This window comes from Linepithema humile, chromosome 5 (genome assembly GCF_040581485.1).
Source record: "Linepithema humile isolate Giens D197 chromosome 5, Lhum_UNIL_v1.0, whole genome shotgun sequence".
In the NCBI taxonomy this organism is placed as follows: Eukaryota; Metazoa; Arthropoda; class Insecta; order Hymenoptera; family Formicidae; genus Linepithema; species Linepithema humile.
The window spans coordinates 23,729,308-23,749,875 of NC_090132.1; the positions used below are offsets into that span (position 1 = coordinate 23,729,308).

At 45.4% G+C, this 20,568-nt stretch overlaps 2 protein-coding genes across 9 annotated transcripts; one reads left to right on the forward strand and one right to left on the reverse strand.

Annotated features, from left to right (window-relative positions):
* Positions 1-221: 221 nt before the first annotated feature.
* Positions 222-19,005, forward strand: LOC105675169 (serine-rich adhesin for platelets). 8 transcript variants are annotated; one of them, XM_012372116.2, is made up of 11 exons: positions 222-394; positions 558-599; positions 685-1,192; positions 6,120-6,235; positions 6,587-6,773; positions 8,986-9,319; positions 9,797-10,100; positions 10,417-10,698; positions 11,002-12,272; positions 12,419-13,162; positions 13,271-19,005. In XM_012372116.2, exons 4-11 carry the CDS (start codon positions 6,146-6,148, stop codon positions 13,428-13,430), a joined length of 3,372 nt encoding a protein of 1,123 aa, XP_012227539.1. In that variant the 5' UTR covers positions 222-394; positions 558-599; positions 685-1,192; positions 6,120-6,145; the 3' UTR covers positions 13,431-19,005. The 8 variants fall into 8 exon arrangements, with proteins under 8 accessions (XP_012227539.1, XP_012227537.1, XP_067210962.1 ...); XM_012372114.2 differs by lacking the exon at positions 558-599; XM_012372113.2 differs by lacking the exons at positions 222-394; positions 558-599; positions 685-1,192 and adding an exon at positions 1,655-1,796.
* Positions 19,005-20,537, reverse strand: LOC105675108 (uncharacterized). The gene is made up of 4 exons (XM_012371929.2): positions 20,207-20,537; positions 19,960-20,078; positions 19,781-19,862; positions 19,005-19,468 (listed from the first exon to the last, which is right to left on the reverse strand). The coding sequence occupies exons 2-4, from the start codon at positions 20,076-20,078 to the stop codon at positions 19,274-19,276; spliced, it is 396 nt and encodes a 131-aa protein (XP_012227352.1). The 5' UTR covers positions 20,207-20,537; the 3' UTR covers positions 19,005-19,273.
* Between the last annotated feature and the right edge of the window lie 31 nt (positions 20,538-20,568).

Sequence of the window (20,568 nt, forward strand, 5' to 3'; positions counted from 1 at the left end):
ACATGATATTGTCAAATTGTTGAGGTTATGTATTGCAGACTATTTGACAAGGTAAGGAACTAGTAGATTATGCAACTAGTTACTGCAACATGCAAGTAAATTTTACAAGGTTGGCATTATTTGGTCACGTGTTGATTATTTCTAGATTTCTACTTTGTCGACATGCAATATCATTGATGAATGAGTTTGCTCCATTTTTTTCAGATAGCGCTATTGTCTTAATTTGATGTTTAAATAATTTTCTCAAAACATTATGTCGTGAAAAGACTTCTCTCGACTTCGGAAGATATTTTTGATAACAATTTAATGAAAAATGAATCAATCGAGCGATTCGTTCTATGCGACATTAAAAGAATTCTCAATCAGACAAGTTAAGCTTCTGGAAAAGAAACTGGTGAGGTTATATTTTTCGATTATTTTCAAGTACCAGTTTATTTTAATAATGTTATAATTTTTGGCTAGTCATCTCAAGATATCTAACCTCTATATTTGAATAGAATCATTTAATCAAAAAAATAATTTCCATATATAGCATTTTATATGTATAATTTTTCCAGATTTACTAAAGAAAGACTTTAAATCGATTGACTTGAGAAATTGTAAGAATGAGAAATTGGCGTAAGAATTTGGCGAGAATATCTTGCGCTTTTTTTCTATGAAGAATGATTTTTTCATATTTTCTAGGTGGATCGTCACGAACGAGACGCAAGATGCGTTCGCTGTAAAGCACCATTCTTTTGAATCATTATTGCTCGCCGCCACCGCGATCAACAACAAGCACATCCCTGAATCAAGCTTACGACGAGCGTGCGCGACTTGTCGCGCGAGCACGAGTAGGACGCGAGTCGTCGTCGTGGTGTGCGGCCGCTGGCGGAGGGGCCAGAGAGCGCGTCTCCTGCGGATCACAGCTGGCGCGAACTCGCAGGGGTCAAGATGTGAGCCGTCAAGGCGTGCGGGGATGTCACGCTAAGAGAAGAGCTGCTTAGGCCCAGGCCGAGAGAGTGCGGGAACGAGAGAGGGAGAGAACGGTAGAGGTGAGGAAGAAGGAACGAGGAGAGCGACAGAAACGGGGAAGAGACCGGGGCCTCTCGCGCGCACGAGGGGAGAGAACGCAGAAATGGAGTAAGCTGAAAAAGGGGGATCGATCGGCAGCCGTCCGATTAGCAACGGCAATGGAGGACACGAGACAGGGGTAAGTACCCCTCCCCGCAGTCGTTTCCGGGGTTGAGAGCGAGTACTGTGACCCGCGCGACGCGCGTTACGTACGTTGTACGTGCGCTCGTCCGAGAGGAAAGCGCGAGCGCGCTCTCGCCGCGAGGTGGAGGAAAGTAGGGCGTCGGGGGTGGGTTGGCGGTGTGTCGGGGAGAACGGTCGGTCGGTCGGTCGGTCGGTCGGTCGGTTGGTTGGTTCGTCGCGCGCGCCAGAGCAGAGCGGGGGTGTCCCGCTTTTTCGTCGCCTCGCGACCTCGCCGCCGCCTCCGGGTGCGCGAACATAGAGCGAGGGCTTCTTCTCGGCGGTCGTGCGTCGCGAGGCGAGAATCCGCCGGCGGCGATGTCGACGGCTGCTGCTCGACTTGGACGGTGCGTGCGCGTTGACAAATGCAACGTCGAGACCACGGGGGTAGTGCGAAGACAGCAGACGGAGGTGCTGGTGCTGGTGCTGGTGCTTAACGTGGTGATTAACGGTGGTAGCGGCAGCGAGACGACGACGACAACGACGACGACGACGACAACGACAACGACGACGACGGCACATGTCCCGATGAGCCTCTCCGAAGGACGAGGGATGAATCTTGAGTGAGTGATTCCGCGTTCTCGCATGGAAAACGCAGTGTGAACTTTGATCGGTCCATTCTATGAACGCGGAAAGAAAGGAGGAAACGAGCGTTTACGCGTCTCAAGCGACTTTCTTTTGTCGCCTTAATTGTATCATCGCGAATGAACGGCAGAGATCACTTTTACACGTCCGTCGCGTCGAAGAGTCAGGCCTTTATCGAAATTAGACCGATTTCGATCGCTTCCGCGAAGCGAAAGGCACACCGTCGTTGTTGCTGACAGCCGCGAGTCTCGGTGGAGCCTTTGCGAACAGCGGTTTTCCATCAGGAAATTATTCATGCGGCACGGTGGAGGGGAAGATAATGCGAGATTTGCGTGTGCGATTCCAGTCCCAAGACGCGTGTGATTTTTTACCTTGCAATCTACATTTTACGGCGTAGAGCCGGAACGGAGGTGGAAATGAATTGTTTCGCCGACCTGTGTTAAGGATTAAATGATTATATTTTGAAGCGCAAGAATTATTCAGTACAAGAGAGCGTGGAAAATAGAGAGATTTTCGCTTACGGGATATTACGCTCGCCGGTTTTAAGCGGGATGAAAACGAATTGACGGACAAAACGATATACATTGTTGCTGTGTCATGTATTTCTCTTTCTTTACTTAGCGATATCGACGAGCGTTCTGACATCGAACTGCCTCGTGTAATCAATCATCAGCGTGGTATAGGAGGTACGATCGCGTATAACGTGAAGCACGGATACATTTACCAGCGAATTGAAATTGCGGCGTGGTCGCGTTACATTCAATTTTCCATATGAGAAGAAATCAACCCCGTGTCAATCGTCGCTTTTTCACAACCGCGGATAAATGTAGAGAGACGATCGGCTTCGTCTAATATCGGAAAACGTACTCATCGAAATCGAGCCTGCGTTTATACGATTTTTTTTTCACGTCACCAAAATATTCGCTCGGCAGTAATACATCGATAATAATAGATATCGGAATATTTTCCGCGCAACAGACGGGATTTTTCTACAGAACAGAGAGAAACTTTTACTTTATCGACGCCGCTTAGTGATGCATAAGATTTTGCTTATCCAAATAATGCATCTAATTATAGATTGACGATTAATCGAGCGATAAAGCGCTTTACGGGCTGCCGGGATTGTTATTTTTCAGCGTTTTTCCATTGAATTTTGCCGGCGCTTTATTCTTCCCGTCGAAATAAAAATCACGGACGATAAAACTCGCGCGATAAAATCCCTCGGATGCTCCTTTATCTCCGTAAAGTAGCCCTCACCCTGCAGTCTGCGACTTCCTGATTCACGCGTAAGGACGCAACTAACCGAGGGTGCATCTTTCTCGGAAGTCTTCGGAAAAATCTCTATGCGTAGACTCGCATTTCGCGCTTCGTATGCGACGCGCTATTAATAGAAGAGCCTTGTTAGCGGCTGCACCACGCGCGACCTGCACCAGATGTATCAAACACAAGAGAGCTACGTCAAGACACGTTACAAGACGCCATTCAATCCGCGAACGTCGCATGCAAGTTGTCCCGGATTCGCCGGAAACGTGTTCAATCGCAGATCTCCGCCAAGTATCTGAATTCGATTTTAACTTAACCGCGGAAAACCGATATCGCGCGCAGTCCTGCGCGTCAGACTTACAGTTTAATCAATTCTAATTGCAACTTCATTCATTTAGACCGTCATGTAATAACGTAATTCTAAAAAGACACTTAATTAAGCTAAAAAATTAAAAATAATTAAAACCACAATAAAACAACAATAAAATCGTACGTTTCTTCTTTTTTTTTTTTTGTAAGATTTAGCGCTAGCGGTTAATACGGTTGTATCAACTTCACGGTGTTCATCCTGAACCCGCGGAACACGTCCGCACTCGTTCGGGCGAACCGAGGGCCGGACCAATGATAATTGCTACCACTTACGCGTGTTAATGCGCGGCGCGGATCCCGACGGCAATTTCGCGCTCGGTTTGACTTTAGGGACCAAGCCAGCCGAGTTAGCCAGCCCGCGACGAAGGTGCACATATGCACACACATCGGTGACGATCCGCCGGCACAGACCGATCGATCTCGCCGACGACGCGCCGTATTTGTCGGAGAGTTTTTCGGCCGGCTGATCGGCTTCCAATCGATTCAAAGGGATTACTTCACAGTTTGCGGAGCTCACTCTCGTGGCTTTTTTTTTTCCTTCTTTCTCGTCAATGATCATCGAAAGTGGTCTGAGTCACGATACGCGGGCGTATCGAGAACGCCGCGGTTTCGATTAAGTTAAAATCTCGACGCTAAACGAGGGTGTTTTAGGTCCGTCGATTAATTTAAAATCAATTTCTCTCTTGCGTTTTACTTCCGCAATTTTTCATCGCGATCGCACGATTGCACGGGCGAATATTTAATACTTTCGCCCGACAAATGAACACGGTCGACCACGACTGCGCTAAATTATACGGACATCGTGAATTGAGCGTGAAACCAAATGGAAATGCAGCATTTGCTTCAACTGTCCTCGATATTCTCGTACATACATCTCGTTCAACTAAAATGCGCGGACTTTAAGACAAATGAATCACCACTCGGATTTGAAAAGTTCGATCGCGCAAACACGTCAACTTGAAGTTAAAATGTGCGCGTTGGCGGAGAAAAATGTGTTCCATTTGAGCACGATGAGTTCTTCGTGGCAATCGGACAAAGTAGAGGTCATCAGATATAACTTTAATCAATGAAGAAAAAAAAAATATTTTCCTTAATTAAAGAGAAAAGTTGCAGATTTCTCCGCAATTTTCTCACGGCACGCGAGAAGATCTGATCGCTAGTTTTATCAGATCTTCGTCGAACTTTATCGCGTCGTGTGTAACCGAACGATCGAAGACTCGAGAGAGTCTTTTCGAACCGCAAAACATACTTGTATTGCTTTAAAATACTCTCACGTCGCGCGTCGAAGTCACGAACCGAATTGCTTTGCCCGATATTTCCGGCGGAAGCGAATCGAATGATTGATTTAACGGGGGGGTCACGCGTCAGGCGAAAGACTTAACGAATCTCGTCGCAATTTTCCTCGCCGCTAATAGTACTTTTTCACAACTTTTTTTTCCGCACCGCTGGAACCGAGATGGCTTTACAACCGGTTATTTCGAAAATTATGGCGATTCCGTTACGGCGGAATTAATGCAATTCGCGTTAAACGGCGAACGGCGTGTTTTGCGACGCGGAGGAAGTTATTATCCACGGGGGCGGAAGTTTTATTAACGCCGGTTTATAGTTTAATCCGCGATGCTCCTTCGCGTCGACGCAATCTCGTGGACATACTTAAGAGTAATTGCACGCCTGACCGGGGGAACGCAATTTTTTTCCACGCCTTTCCTCTCTCTTCCGCGATGAGAAAGGAAGAACCACGGCCGCAATTTAAATTTGCGGCTCACTTTTAATCACCGTCTTGAATGTTCGCTTCGCGGTTGTGTGCTTTCTACGCTTTGCGCCTTGCTTTTTGCACAGCGCAGTTTTGCACAGGCGGTCGGTGTTTTTCAACCGCCAAGCGTGACGAATGCCTAATTCTCCTGGTGCGACGGTGCGAACAGTATCGTATGGTCTAATGAAATCGTCCTTCGCTTAAACGTTCTAACGCTACCAGCGATTAACCGCTCGCTAAACCGAGCGGTCTGCACGCGCGTGGACGTCTTTTTTTTTTTCCACAAACAGCAGCCGCAATTTTTATCATTTCATGCGCCTAATTTATGTATCCTGCAGCAATTTGCGCGAACAAAAGATTTCGCGAATGTAAATCTCCCGTTTCAATTAACCGACATACGACGAGCGAAAAATATGTTGTGGTTTTTCCACGCCGACTAGTTTTTAGGCAAACAACAAAGTACCTTTCGCTAAACACTCTTCCGTGTGCAAAAGATTAAATATTTGTATTAATCGCGAAGCGGGAGAATACACGTAAGCGCCCTGTTGCAAATTTCAATCTGCAGTTTAACATGCCGGTGTACAAACATCTTTATTATTAACTATGAAAAAGGCAATTTCTCGAGCTTTATCAAGCGAGAAATCACGGCACGACGGTGTGGGTCGCGCGATATACACCTGTTGGCGTATTATTACATAATACTCGAGAGCCGCCGTGTGCAACAACGGTGAGGCGTAATAAGCGACCCCGGTGATTGGCGACATTGTGCTTCTTTTTTCCGCGCGCCACATCACGAGCGACGGACTGTGCTTTTTTTTTCTCTTTCGCTCTTTCCCTCAAAAGTTTCGCACGCGAGCGGGGCGGAAGCGAAAAAGACTCACCCACCGCCGATTTTTCTCATCGGAATTTTTTCCAGCATTACCGTGGTCTGAGCACACGAAGATGGCGTCAGGATTGCCGAGCGCCCATCAAAGGAAGCTTGGACCAGCGCCGATAGCATCCTTCGAAGACCTGTCCGACGAGGTGGAAAACGTGAGTCCTACCCTCTGAGTCCCCACTGAGCCATCATCCACCCCGCGGCAACCGGGGCTCACTCTCTTTCTTACTCTCTCACTCTCTCTCTCTTTCTCTCTCTCTCTCTCTTACACTGAGATCCGCTCGGATCGGATCTCGAGGTACGTGTGCGATCGTATGAGATCGATCTCTTCCCCCCCCCCCCCCCCCCGTCGATCGCCCGTGAGTCCCGGTGAGAGTCCACCGCGAGAAGCCAGCCCGCGCGACCTGAGCCCACCAAACAACCAAACAACCAACCAACCAACCAACCAACCCCGCGTGAACTGTGCTGTCGATCCACGACAAACCGGGATACGAATTTGAATGCAGGGGGAATCGGCGGCGGCGGCGGCGGGGCGAATGCCGGGCATCGTCGAGGTCACCACACCGGCAACGCCTGGCAGTTCGCTCAAGACGCCCAGCACGCCGCGCATCGACATCAGCAGGGCGAGCAGCTCCTCGCACCATGAGGATAGCAATTCCAGGGATTCGTCGCCCGACCGGGAGCTCCTCGCAGGTCAGACTTTCACACTGGTTACTGCGCGTCGGCCGCGATTTCGCTCGGTAGATCACGCGCAAAATTTAGGAATGGTATTTACTCTGACTGTAATAAATTTAATTTAAAGGTAATTAAAACAGTTGGTTGATGAAACTTAATCTCATGAATGAATCAAACGCCGGGAATTACGAAAATATCCGAATTCTAATTCATTTCGAGGTTTATTAAATATATTTCGGACGTGCTTTGAAATTATTTGAATGCAATGTAACAATAAGCAGCTTGAGGAAATTTGAATGTGGAATAATAGAATATATATCGCGGATATAAAGATTCTCGTAAATTAATCACGGAATTAATAAGTGGCCGATATCGGATACATAATTAATAATGAGACATAAGTTAATCGGGCCGAGAGATGGTAATTTCAGGATCATACGAGGCACTTGGACTGTAAATGATTTTTCGCAGGTAATCCGGTTGAACGAAATTATATTGAATATTTCAACGTAACTAACGTACTCTGTGTTTCCAATCCTTTCGGCTGTATAACGCTTTTGTAGATCACACATTCGTCAGCTATATGTTAGCGCAAACAATTGGAAATTCGGAATAATACACATATACATTCTAACGGACAAGTAGCAACACGTGAACTGTAATTAGTAGGAAAACACATGTTAGCTAATTAGCGGAAATAGATTCCCGAGTAATATTATTAATATTTCATACGTGACCCTATTTAACGTTCCTCGTCGTCGATTTCATTATTAATTGCGGTAATGCCGCGCAGCGAGAATGCACGGTGGTCGAACATGCGCCCAAGATAAATGCGCACGATTAAATCACGGATGGCTGGGCAACGCGAGTGTAAGAAGAGAAACTTCGCGTGCACACAGGCCGTGCATATTTCGAATAGCTTCTGAAAAAGACGGGTCAAGGCCCTGATCGATTTCGGTAAACAGATCTAAATAATACGCCCGTGTTGATCGCTCACCTCGATTATTCAGTGAAATCTCGCACCTGCACACACACTCGGCGCACAAATCAATTCATTAGGACCCGATTAACATTTGGTTGAATTCTTCATTCGGTCACGCGGCCCTTAAGCGACACGAATTTCTTATTCGCTCGGTGTGCCATTCTTCGACTGCCACGGTCGACTTTTCGACGAATGTGGCTAATTCTCTCCTTTAGATCACGTGACAAAGAAGTGCCTCTGTAATTAAGAGTGAAATTAAAAAAATAAAGTCCTTAAAGTTGGAAAAAATCTATGAAATGCGATGCGATTAAAATTATTTTCTTTACGAGTGCATTAATTGAAGCAGTTTTGTTTCGGCGAGATATATGCTCGGCGGCCCACTTGTTTTTCTATTTAAAACAGCGTGTAGGAGTGATTTAATTATCCCGGCATGATGAATTTATACAGAATGTTATATAATATAATATATTAATAATGCAACGGAATCAAATGTCAACGGTATTGCGAGGTGGGAGTATGAATTTTACGTATCAACCCACATACGCAGGAAATTTTCTAAAGATAGCATGTAATTCCTCTGCAAAATATCAGACGTTCTTTTTTGATCTCAAAGGTTGAACACTTCTTGATTGCACCACCCGCAATTATAACGAAGTGTTCTCTCGGTCGATATTCCCCCCGCAAAAATTAACTCACTTTTAGAAAACGATAAAGTCGAATTTGCAAAGAAATTAGTAAAATCGAATTCGAGAAGAAACGATAAAATGAAAGAAATATACTGTTCTGATGGAAGTTCTCGCTTTGACGACATTCTACCGGAATGTTATTAGCCCCGTTAAACTCCACTTAGTGCCAGCTGGGAATAGTTGATGTCCGTGAATAATATCGTGCAGCACCATAGTTAGTCTAACATTAGTCGGCGACGACGGTCCTTTACGGTCCCCGTGGGTTCACCGTTGCCGGTGGCGTCGTAACCGAAGCATGACACGAGCGGAGACAGACTTGTCCGGATAGTTGGACACGTTTAACACGCTCGCACACCAAGTAGAAAGTATAGGAGAACACGACAAACTTGTTCGACTTGTTAGAAGTCGTGTAAACTAGAGGAGCCGATAGTGCAAGGGGGAGCGACACGCACACGTTGGTGTTAAACGTTTGATTTAGTCCACGTAGTAAACTTTTAGATTTAGAGGGTCACGCGCGAGTCAGCGGAAGGGTCTAAAAATGGAGAATCCTGTGGATTTGTAGGTGCGGATCCGCCGCCCGGCTGCAAGCTGACTCTGGGCTACAAGGAGGACGCCCAAGATCTCAGGTCCTCCACGGAGGAGCTGGACCTGCAAGATCCCGTCCACGAGCAGGATCTCAAGCGGGAGTCGAAGAGGCGGAAGCGGAAGGACGCGGACGGATCCCAGTCGGAGTACAGCAGCAGACAGCTGGGCCAGGAGCGCGAGCGCAAGGACAGCAACTGCTCGGAAATATGTCTGCTCAACATCAGCGGCAGGACGTCCAGACTGTCGTCGGTCGGTAGCCAGGGCTCCGGCGTCTCCGGCAAGCTCTCGGTCGTGTCGGCGACTTCCTCCAGGTGAGAGGAATGTTAGAAAAGGCATAGAAGACATAGAGAATGTGCTATCTGTCAGCGAGCTTTCGTTCCCCGAGAATCGAATCACCAGGCGCTTTGCTGGGAGCCTAAGCCGAAACTGCTATCTTCTTCTTCTTCTTCTCTGCAATTTGAATGTCAAAAGCTTTCTGTTTTATCGAGCGAGTTATGAGATTGATTAGAAAATAAAGCTGCTGTTTATTGAATTGTTACTTATCTGAAGTTTGATTCCCCGATCATACCCTGCGAATTTCCGCTTTTAACACGACGATCTTATTTAAGAAAAACGTATTATAAGAATCTGTTACTTGCATTCTAAGATCTATGTTCTGCTTCTCTGCGATTGAATGTCAAGTGTTTCATTGAATGTGAGATAGACTAGGAAACATAATAGATTAGGCTTAGAATGCATGATTCGCCGATGAGAGAAAATCGATTTACCTTACGTGAAAATCTTTTTAGATCGCCCAGCCCGCACAAGTGTCTGCTGGAGACATCGTTCTGCGGTAACAAGCCGACGCTGGCCGACAACCTGATAGAGCCGTCGAAACCGGAGACTGATGATCTTGAGAAGATACTTCTGAAGCGGGAGGCCGACACCACGAAGGCGTTGATCCCCGAGAGCATCAAGGTGTCGATGGTGGGCGGTAATCTAAAGCCGGATCCGTTGGATAAGCCCAGAAGACGCGGTCGCGAGGAGCGGAAGGAAATCTTCAAGCGGGAGGTGGAGATCACCAAGAAATTCCTAGAAAGGGTAAACATAGAGGTTGGTTCATACTTCGGAAAAGTTAAATATCAAAAAAACTTGTCTTTTACTTTCTGCGTCGATATTCCATCAAAAACACACGCAGGCGCGAATTGCGAATTAAAATTTTGTTGCAACGCAATCGTTTTATTAAAATTTTGTTAATATTCCGGTGTTAAAATATTTTTTTATATTATCTAATATTTCTTTATCAGACTAAATATTGAAAAAATAATTCTTAGATATTGTGAAAGTATTAAAATATCGCACTTCTGAATAAAAAATGAATTAAATGACTGAATAAATATTTATAATATGTTTCCTCGTGCCGAGGCAGGTACCGATTATAAAGAGGTCATTCGAGCATCAAGAATCGAGAACGTCGCAACAATCAAAGATTCTAGCACAAGAACTTCAGAAGCCCGCGACGCTCGATTTTAATGATAAGCGGAAGAAGACCCAGAACTTCAAGGAAATCGTACAGACGACACCTACGACAAGTAACCTGACTGGGAGTCCCAAGTTACCGAGGCATCAGAAGGTACGTGATCTCGAAGGCTCGCGAACGCCCAGTCCGTCATCGGTATCCAGGAAAAGCAGCTTTGCTTCGTTATTCAAGGTAATGTAATATCAAGATAACGAAAAATTTTCTGTTTATTAGTTTCATGCAAAGGAAGAAAGAATTTCTCACATTTATCAAGAAAAATATATAAAATACATATAGTTTTATTAATTAAAATTACTATTGGTTTTAATATATATTTTTTCCCCGTCTAGGAAAAAGTCTTAATCTTTTTTTTTTTTTTTTTTAAAAGTTTGTCTTAATTTTATTTCAATGTTAATTGAAAAATTATAAGTTTGCGTTCAATTTAATTTTTCCACAACAACTGGATTATTGATTATAATATTTGCGATTAAACAGGGTAGTAGAACCGATGGTAGCGTATTGAGCCCGGAATCGCCATCACCTAACACAAAGCCACGGCGGAGCCTGACGTCGAAGTTGAAGGACACCACAGAGAGTCTGAGAAGCCGTTCGAAATCGCGCGAGAGAGCTTCCGCCGACAAGAGCGTGACTCCGAAGAAAGATTCGAAGAACAAGGGCGTGTTCTCGTCCACGTTAAGCTTATTCAAGAAGCGTGAGAGAAAGAAAAGTTACGATGAGGCGATTGCGGCCTCGTGCAACCTCGACATGCCGAGCGGAAGTGCGGAGCAGCCGTCCCTCGACAGTATCGGTCAAGTTGAGTTCACGTTCAACACAGAGAGGGACAAAAGCCGCCAAGACGACTCCATCTTCATCAGTTTGCACGCCGACGACAGGAACTACGAGGAGGCCCTGCCGTCGGAGAGCGTCTCGATACCGCTGGAAACGCCGACCAAGCTGTTGGACGAGTACGAAATCGAAGGACCGCGCGCAGGCAGCATAATTACGGAGGTGTCGATCGAGCATCATCCGGCGCCGGTGTCGGTCATCGCCAAGATCAGGACCGAAGCTCAGATCGAGACGGCGACGCGAATCGTGCCTAGGAGTTCGTCTAAGGATAGCCAGCTTCCGCAGAGCACGTCCAAGGAATCGCAGATATCGAAGAGCTCGTCGAGGGACTCGAAGATCAGCACGCAGGCGAACAAAGTAGTCGAAACGCCGAAGGCAAAATCGACGACACCGACTAAAACGGAGCTTAAATCGGAGGTCAAGTCGCCGGACTCGCGAGTGTCGTCCGGCAGCTTGCCGAAGGAGTCCACGGGCAGGAAGCCGGACATACCGAAGCCGAAGAGGAAGAGCAAAGAGAGTCAGCAGTCACAGCCTGAACCACCTGAAAGGATAGACGATGGCGCAGCGGCGCAGCAGAAGAAAGCGAGCTCGAGGGAAGCGCCGCGGGTCGCGCAGGAGGCCAAGAAACCCGATTTCCTCGACGACAAGGTCGGCAAGTCGCAACAGGACGGCCTGGTGAAAACACCCAGCGTGATATCTGACCTGGATCACAACAGCTCGGAGTCCGAGAGGGATTCGGAGATTGAGTTCATCCGGAACAAGGTCGAGAAACTTGCCGAGGAGCTGCCGGACGAGCGGAAGGGTCTCTTCTACGAGGAAAGTTTCGAGGAGGATCTTCCGTACGTACCTACGACCCTGCCCCTGGAGAAGAGTGTCGCCATACCTATCCTGCCTGTTAAACAACGACTTCAGGAAGTAAGGTAACTGTGAAAGATTGTGCGCAAATCCGCATATTAAAATTACAACCTGAAAATCAATATAGAAAGTTATTTCGAATTATTTTGATTGATTTTCCAATTTTGTCATTCAGCTTACGATAATAACCTGCGAAATGAATTTAATTCAGGACGATTCCCATCGAGAGACCACGCTCAACGACGCCGATAAACCCGACTCTACTGGACGAGTTCGTGATGCAGGCGATGGACGAGCGTCGCGTGGAGCGAATGAAGATATCGCTGCCGCGGGAGGACAGTTTCAAGCTGAAGAGCCCGCGGCGACAGTACGCCAGCACGGCGAACACGTTCACGGAGTTTGCGGGCAAGGTGCCGCCTGATGGCGGTCGTAAGGGCGCTACCGCCCAAGGAAAATCACCCAGTCCACCTCCACTGCCACCGAGAGCACCAGCAGCGATGGCTGCGGGAACAGCAGCAGCAGCAGCAGCAGCAGCAGCAGCAGCAGCAGCAGCAGCAGCAGCAGCAGCAGCAGCAGCAGCATCATCATCATCATCAGCGACAGCGCGGCCGAGCAACTGGATCAATTTCGAGGAGATACCGGAGAAGCGGAAGGCGCCGAAGCGAATACAGACGATACCGCGGCCAGACGACGATATCACGAAGGCGATCACCGGCGGCTACAGCTACGTGCAGCCGGAGGAGTGCAAGTGCGAGTGCCACGAGGAGTCGAGGCGGGCGTCCATGAGGGAGGCTGCGGTAACGGCGACCACCTCGTCCGCCGGCGGCACCGGCACCAGCACCAGGACCTCCTCGTGCAGCAGCAACGGCGAGCGACCGTGCAACGGTGAGAATTGCACGGCGTCGGCTTCCGGCGGCGGTGGCGGCGGTTCCGTCGACCGCGCTAGTATCGTCAGGTAAAACGATCGACCGCCGATTGTCAGTGCAAGCCAAACCACGTGTCCCACCCGGGGCGATCCGCGAAGGCGCTAGTGACGAGTAGAAATCTGTTTCTGTACTTTCAGTGACAGCTCGCTGGAGTGCTCGCTGAGCATCGACGACGGCCAGAGCACGCAGGCGCTCCTCGGCAACTCGACGAAGCCCTTCGCCATGGATCTCGACGTGCGATCCAACAGGTCGAGCATCATATCGCAAGAGGAGAACGACGAGAACCAGCACCAATAATAATGCTACTTGCATAGTGCACCCACGCCTTAGAGTCTTCGGATTTTCCTTTCTTTCCGTCAGAGAATGAATCTCTGAGGTTCCTCCCTTCGACAAGAATCGGAGGGCGGCACGATTACGAAATGGACAAACGAACGGACGTCGCGTCGTCGCCGCATCCGTCTGGTTTCTTCAGGAAAACCGGGAAGGTGAACAAGGAGCTTCGAGGAAAGGAGGAATCGAATCGAGTGGAGTTACAGAGTCGTTTCTACGCTTCTCGGTAGGTCGTAGCGCGCGACGCACACGCCGATAAAACACTTCCGATCATCGAAGACGCACCGTTGTCGAACTGTTCTACATCAACGACTGCAATATCTCGCGGCATATATTAATCAAACCATTCTCGCGTCCCGTGTTAAATCGTGTACTTTCAGATCAGATTTTCGCGACAACGTCGCAACCGTTGTAATTCTTTTTTATCAACTAGCGACATTAGTCGCATTCGTAATCGCGGCTTCGTAATCGAAGAGTTGTCTTCTCCGAATCGTCTTAAATCCATATTTAAGAGGAAGAGAAATGAAAATTATATATCGCACCTTTTAAGAATATGAATTTAAGAGTCTTTGGAACAATAGAATCACGATCAAACGGCATTATCGTTCTGGTTTGTCACATGTATGCGCGTCGGTGCTTCCTTGCGACCGAGGGAGATCCGGATGGTGGCTCGCTAACGTTTCTACCGAAATCTTCATCAACTATCGCTAGTTTTCTGCGCCGAGAGGGAATCGCGCTACCGAAACGTCGGCGAAACGCCCGGGCGTCGCTCGGATCTCGCCTCTTCTCCGGAACAAACGGTAAGAAAGCGGAATAAACACATTATTTTATCAATTATTATATACACGCCTGCGTGAGACGAGGCGAGGTGCCGCGGCGCCCGGGCGGGCTTTCGAAGCTTCATATCATGTAGATAAGCGTAGATTTGTAGGTATGTATATTTCCGTGAGCACGTTGATCTCTTTCACAGAGATTACAGAAGTTTATTCAATGTTGAGCCGGACGAACCGGCGCGATCATTCGTTGATCGATTGTTTTTTCGAACTTGTATGATAACAATTTACGATAAAAACGACGACCGTAACGCGGCGCGAGAAAGCCCGGGGAACGGTGCTGCCGGTATATTGCACGCTACTCTTTGGACCAGAACGCAGATGCATTTACGCTATATTACGGCGTGCTAATCGCCACGCAATCGTACTCGTCGGAGTACCTCGTCAAGTGCACGATCGATCGGATCGATCTAACGTTACCGCCGAACGGCGCGCACGGATTTTTTCCAACTATCGCACCGTTCGTATAGTGAACGCTCTTAGATTTAATATTAACGCCGGCGATTTCTCTCTGTACTCGTCCCATTCTCGATCTCTCGTCATCCCCTTCGCGTTCCGGAGCCGGCTTGGCGAGCCATCATTCGCGCGAATCACTCGCTGATATCAAAAGAGCAGCGTATTCTCCGTCGATTTAGCTCGGGCTAAAAATTCCATGAGAACCGAGATGAGATGCGCTTTATCAATCGCGTGCGCGTTCCGTAAGTGTCGAGCTCGTACAATAGAGAAAGAATTCTATATTATCTACCTCCTGAAACGTACCAAAGATAATCGAGTGTCTGTGGAGGGGTTGCTTCGTCTCGCGCGCTCGGAAAGTAGCTCGATGACGCGATAGTTTGACCTCTTTTCTCGCACGAGTTTAATTATTTCTAGACAGAGGCGAAAAGAAAAGAAAATAACGTGCAATGAAATTCTGTGGAATAATATGTGGTTAATTAAGCTAATTGTGGCCTACGATTTCAGGAGCAAATTCGATTTTACTCTTCAGTAATGAATCCAGATTCATAAAATGGGAGATTCACTCATTTGTAAAATTCATTTGTGCAATCGCAAATTAAAAGCAATACCTATTCGAGATATTCGCTTTGGACATACAAATCGGTTTTCACAATCTTTACGTTAGATTCTTTTGGCGTTCCAGTTTGCTGTGTATTTTTAATTTTTATATGACGCCTCTGACGTTTTACAGGCCGTATCGATCCAGGCCAAATTTTGCTTCTTGTTTACGTGACACTGGGTCAGGGTCGTCTCGTTAAAACATCATAAATGTAAAGACACAGTTTGCTCTTATCTCCGGTATTGCACTGAAGTAATAATGCCTTGAATAAAGTCGGTCGAATGCAGTAGTCGTATCTCCCAGACATGCCTTTCTAGACTCTATTGACTCGCACCGAGGAATTCGAAACAGCCGAAGGATTCCACAGAAATACAATTCCAATTTACATTCTCGGCAATTTGAGAAAATTAATCTAAATTTAATTTTTTTACCTTTGCAAGCTCGATTATATTGCAGTTGATTAATTTATAATGGACTCTCAAAATAAAAGATGTATCGCTACGCGTTGCGAGTAAAAATACGTGATGAACCAAATATCATTTTTATCGCGAAGAGAAATTTATTTTTTAGATATCACGCGAGAGAGATTCGGTCAGTTAAAAAATAATTAGCTATTTTTATTCGAAACCAGACACGCGTGACCCGATAACCGAAGCTGTCTAAAATGAATTAATTAAGGACGAGTTAATGGACTCGATTAATTATCGATGAAAACCGTTCGACTCGCACCGTTACATCGATGACCGACTGATTGCCCGTCTAATTGGAGAACGGTAATCGAATTTTATTTGGCGTCGGAAATCTCATCATATAGCACATGTGTGTAGCGAGTTCAAAAGAGGTCAAATCAAAATCTACGCTTTATCGAGCGAAATCGCAGATTTTTTTCACGCGATTGGCTTATTTCTTTATCTCTTCGGTCCGTCTCGTACGTAAAACGCTGTTATCGATTATTTCGATACTTAACTGATAATCGGTTTCGCTCAACAGTTATGTTCGATGTCGCTTTTCTAACATGTGTTTTCTACGTGATATATGAAAAAGCTGTATTGTGTTCAACGTAAAGCTATATCCGACAGAAACATCTTATCGAAACGTAATGTCTGCTGCGTCGAGCGATTTAAGGAAAAAAATTGACGAAAGTAAAATTACTATTTATTTCTTTGTATAACTAAAACTTATCTTTTTTAGGAACATGGTTTTCTTCACTCACCAAAGTTTTCCAAAATGTATCCTTCTAATCCTTTCAGGTTCTTCAAACGCCAAAAGAAGTGAATACAATTTTGTTAATTATTATTTCGCTTTATTCTTCGTTTTCTGCTTCGCTCGGCGTGATTCTCTCTTTCTCCCTCGGAAATCCCATCATTGATTGCATATTGGAATTGAGTCGAGCCCCGTGTGTCATCATTCTGCTTCCACCCTTGTTTCCCCCCCCACACTCTTTTCCCCCCCCCCCCCCCCCCCCCCGCTCGGACGTGAAGTAGCTAAGTCGAGAAATGAATTAATTGATTAATAGATATGTAAGCGATTAAACTATAACGCGGCGAATCGATCGGACGTGCCCGTCCCTTCCCCCTTATCTTTCTCTTCTTTCGGCGGGGCCGAAGGGACGGGCAATTCGCGTAGCGGGCGATCTCGCGGAGACTTGAATGCAATTTGCATGTAGCTAAACGTCTCGTGCAGGATAATTTCCTTTCTTTTAGATTTTGATGTTTAGCTAAACAAATTTTCAGAGTATATTATATATAAATATATAAATATATATATTATACATATATCTACATATATATATATAAGTGAGCAGGGATCTGGACATGCGTAATTTTTATGTGTTCAATTTTCGACGCCGCGGACGCGGAAAGGGAATGGAATTATTAGGATTAAATGTGTAACACACTTTTCCAACGGCAAAAGTATTAGCGATCGTAAAGCTCGTCGAGAGGCAATTCGTTCAAATAGTTATATATAGTTAAGAAAAATAAGAGAATTGTGCGATTGTTGATTCTATCTTTAGGAAAGTACTCTTGCAACGGCACGCATTCACTCGTAATCGCTGCGATCTTATCTCGTAGTAGCTGTCGCGTCGTTTTCACCGCCGCGGATTAAAGTATAGGAAAATCCGTCTCTGGCGTGTCCTGTGGCGGCGTCGGAACTTGAATTCGATCGGGATTATACTCGGTTTCGATTCCTGCACAGTCCTGCGCGGCAATCGATCGGCTGCGTTTGCGTGCGACGAAACGAATTGTAATAAATTCACGATCGAAGGCGAGTCGCGCTCCGCGAAAGATCGATGTATTTTCGCATCAGCGAAACCGTTGAACCCCTTTTTTCCGCATAATTTGCGTCGCATTTTGTCGCGTTTGATTTGTTCACACAGTACGATCATATTTTAACATCATGATCAGAGATGGAAAACCGAAATCAAATCCTGAAAGTTTAAGATTCTTGAGATTAATTTCTCAGTAAAAAATTAAATATACAATATTATAAAATTCTCTTAAATTTATTTTGATCAAAATTTAGATTATTCAATTATGTTTGTTTAATTCTTCTATTTATTCTGTCAGTTGTATTCTCGAAGTTTTCCACCTTTTCAACCATCCGTTGCGCCAACACGCGTAGAAATTCGCTCGACTTTCACAGAAGCGCGAGTCACTTTCGGTTCGTAGGAAACTGTGCCCTTTTTTCGCCTAGGAAATAATTCGAGCGAGCCCCACGGTCGTCCGCAAAATCCCCGTCGAAGCGCGATCTTGCCGACGACCCGTGTGACAAAGAGAGAAAAAGAAATCTTAAAAAACACAAAAAAAAAAACAAGCGGATCTCACACCCCGCTCGCTTCTTTTTCGCGAGGGTGGCCCGTCCCGGCAAAAATCATCGTCGAATTCTTTAGCCTTCGGCGAGACTAATCGTGGAAGAATAATCGTGACCACCCTCCGAACAGTTCGAAGACTTACGACGAAATTTTAGACCCGTGATACCTTTTCTAATCTTTTCTAGGCGAGCGTGCAGAGCGAGAGACCGGAGCGACACGACGGGCAACCCGCTGCCTCGTTTAATCATCCGTTTCCTTCGCGACCGCATTAACGCGCGCGAGATCATGAATAATACAACTGTTTGGCATTCGAAGCTCGCATATATTTGCTTAGAAATCTCACTTTGAACTTTTCAACGCGATTCAGCAGTTCCCCAGTCTTTGAATGAGATGAGAATAACGAACTGCAGGTTGCCCATCGCTATTCGCCACCGACCTCGTCAAAATTGCCGGATACGCTCGAGGAAATTGGCCGCTCTGATCGTCGTTAGACGAGCAAATCCGGGAGAGCTCTCCTCGGACGTGTCGGCACGCGGGAGAGAAACGCCCATCGCCCATTCCCCTAGCAATACATGATCGTTCGTGATTATTTTTCATGCAATGTAAGACTATGACAAAAAAAAATGGAATAAAAATATTTAAATGTTTCTAATGTTATGTAAATAAGATTGTAGGATCGGGAGTGTGCATTTTCGAATGCTGATGAACAAATTTCGACCGCGACGGACGACGACGGCGACGATGACGACGACGAGGACGACGAGGACGACGATGATGATACGTTTAATCTCATGTTCAGAAAGAGAGAGAAATAAAATAAAATAAACTGTTTATGTGTTTTGATGAGTGGCTGCATTATTTCGCATCGTTAATTGCTGGCGTATTGATCACTTGACAGTCGTTCTTGAATTTCATCTAATGGCAATCGCAGCTCTTATTTCATTGCTGTTACTGATATTTTCATCGAGATACTGAATTCATGTACATGTTTATTGTTTATCTTTAGAACTATCATATAATTTATTACATTAAAAAAACATAAATACCTTAAATATAGAGAAACCGATATCTAAGAGGAAAGTTTTTCAGGAATTTTAGAACTGTCAAATGGTTAATCCTCATATCGCACCCTCACGTAATCCTTAGTTGGTGTCCTCGATCCATACGTGCTTGCTGTATATGCGAGATCGTCCTTCGTCTTGCTACTATCTTCTTTGCTGTCCAACACAATCGGCAACTGGTCGGTCTCTCGTAACAAAAACGCTGTAGTTGTCGGAGTTGTCGAGTTATTATCTTGCAGAGATTGCTGAAAGAAGGCAAGAGTATGTTAGAAAAGTGATAGAAAATGTTAAACCCCATAAAGTATGGCAAAAAAATGTATATGAAATATTTTATTAATTTAAAAATTCTGTAATAGATTTTTGAAGAATTAATGTTTCTGTGAAAAAAAGAAAGCTTTTTTGTAAATTAAAGAATTTAATACTAGATAAAGTAAATTTTAATGATCAATTATTTAGTAAATGCTGCAAATCAAGTATTGAAGCAAAAAATTAAGACAGTAACTTTTAGATAAGTTTCAAAAATATGTGATTGCACAATCGTTTGAAATTGCATGTACCTGCATAACGTTTAAGAGAAACAGGAAGGCGAGCAGGGTCAATGCACTCAGAGCAGCACCACTTCCGCCCTTTTTGGAGCTCCTACAATTTGAAAGAGTAATTATACAGTGATTGAGAGTAAACAATTTTTTGCTTTTCTGATATTTATGCATTTTAAAACTGATGATATTTGTCTTACCCTCCGTGATGTCCTCCGTGATGTCCTCCGCGATTATGATCGTTGTAATAATGCTCGGTATGCATATCCCAAGGAGCTTTCCCAAAGCCTCCAAGGTTGATCAAAGTTTTGAAAGTCATCTATGCAAAAAAATGACGTCTATAAATGACTTCCACATTTTATCAATATATTAACAAAAAAATTGCACATTTACTACAATTTATATTTATCATAGATAATTATATATTTTGAAATACAAATTGCTCACTTTGTTTGATGGAAAGGATTACGTGAAAAGGATCTCCAAAATTACGCAACACTGAGACAATTCGGGGAACTCTCCTCCTTTGACAAGATTCAGTATAAAACTGTTTCGTAATAAGAAACCTCGTCACCCGGCATGAAGACACGGTCACGGTTCCTGAAGCCTTCACGCTCGTTGACGGCGACTTGGAGCTTCGTCCTTCCGGACATTGTTACTTCAGAATACAGTAAATGTCACTCGCGTGTGCATAATGATCCGTTACTACTGTATCAACATATACTTTCATTGGTGAGTTTAAAATTTCTTCTAAAAATCGATGAGTTAAAACTTCTTCAGATGACGCCGCTGAATAATCTCTGTATAAT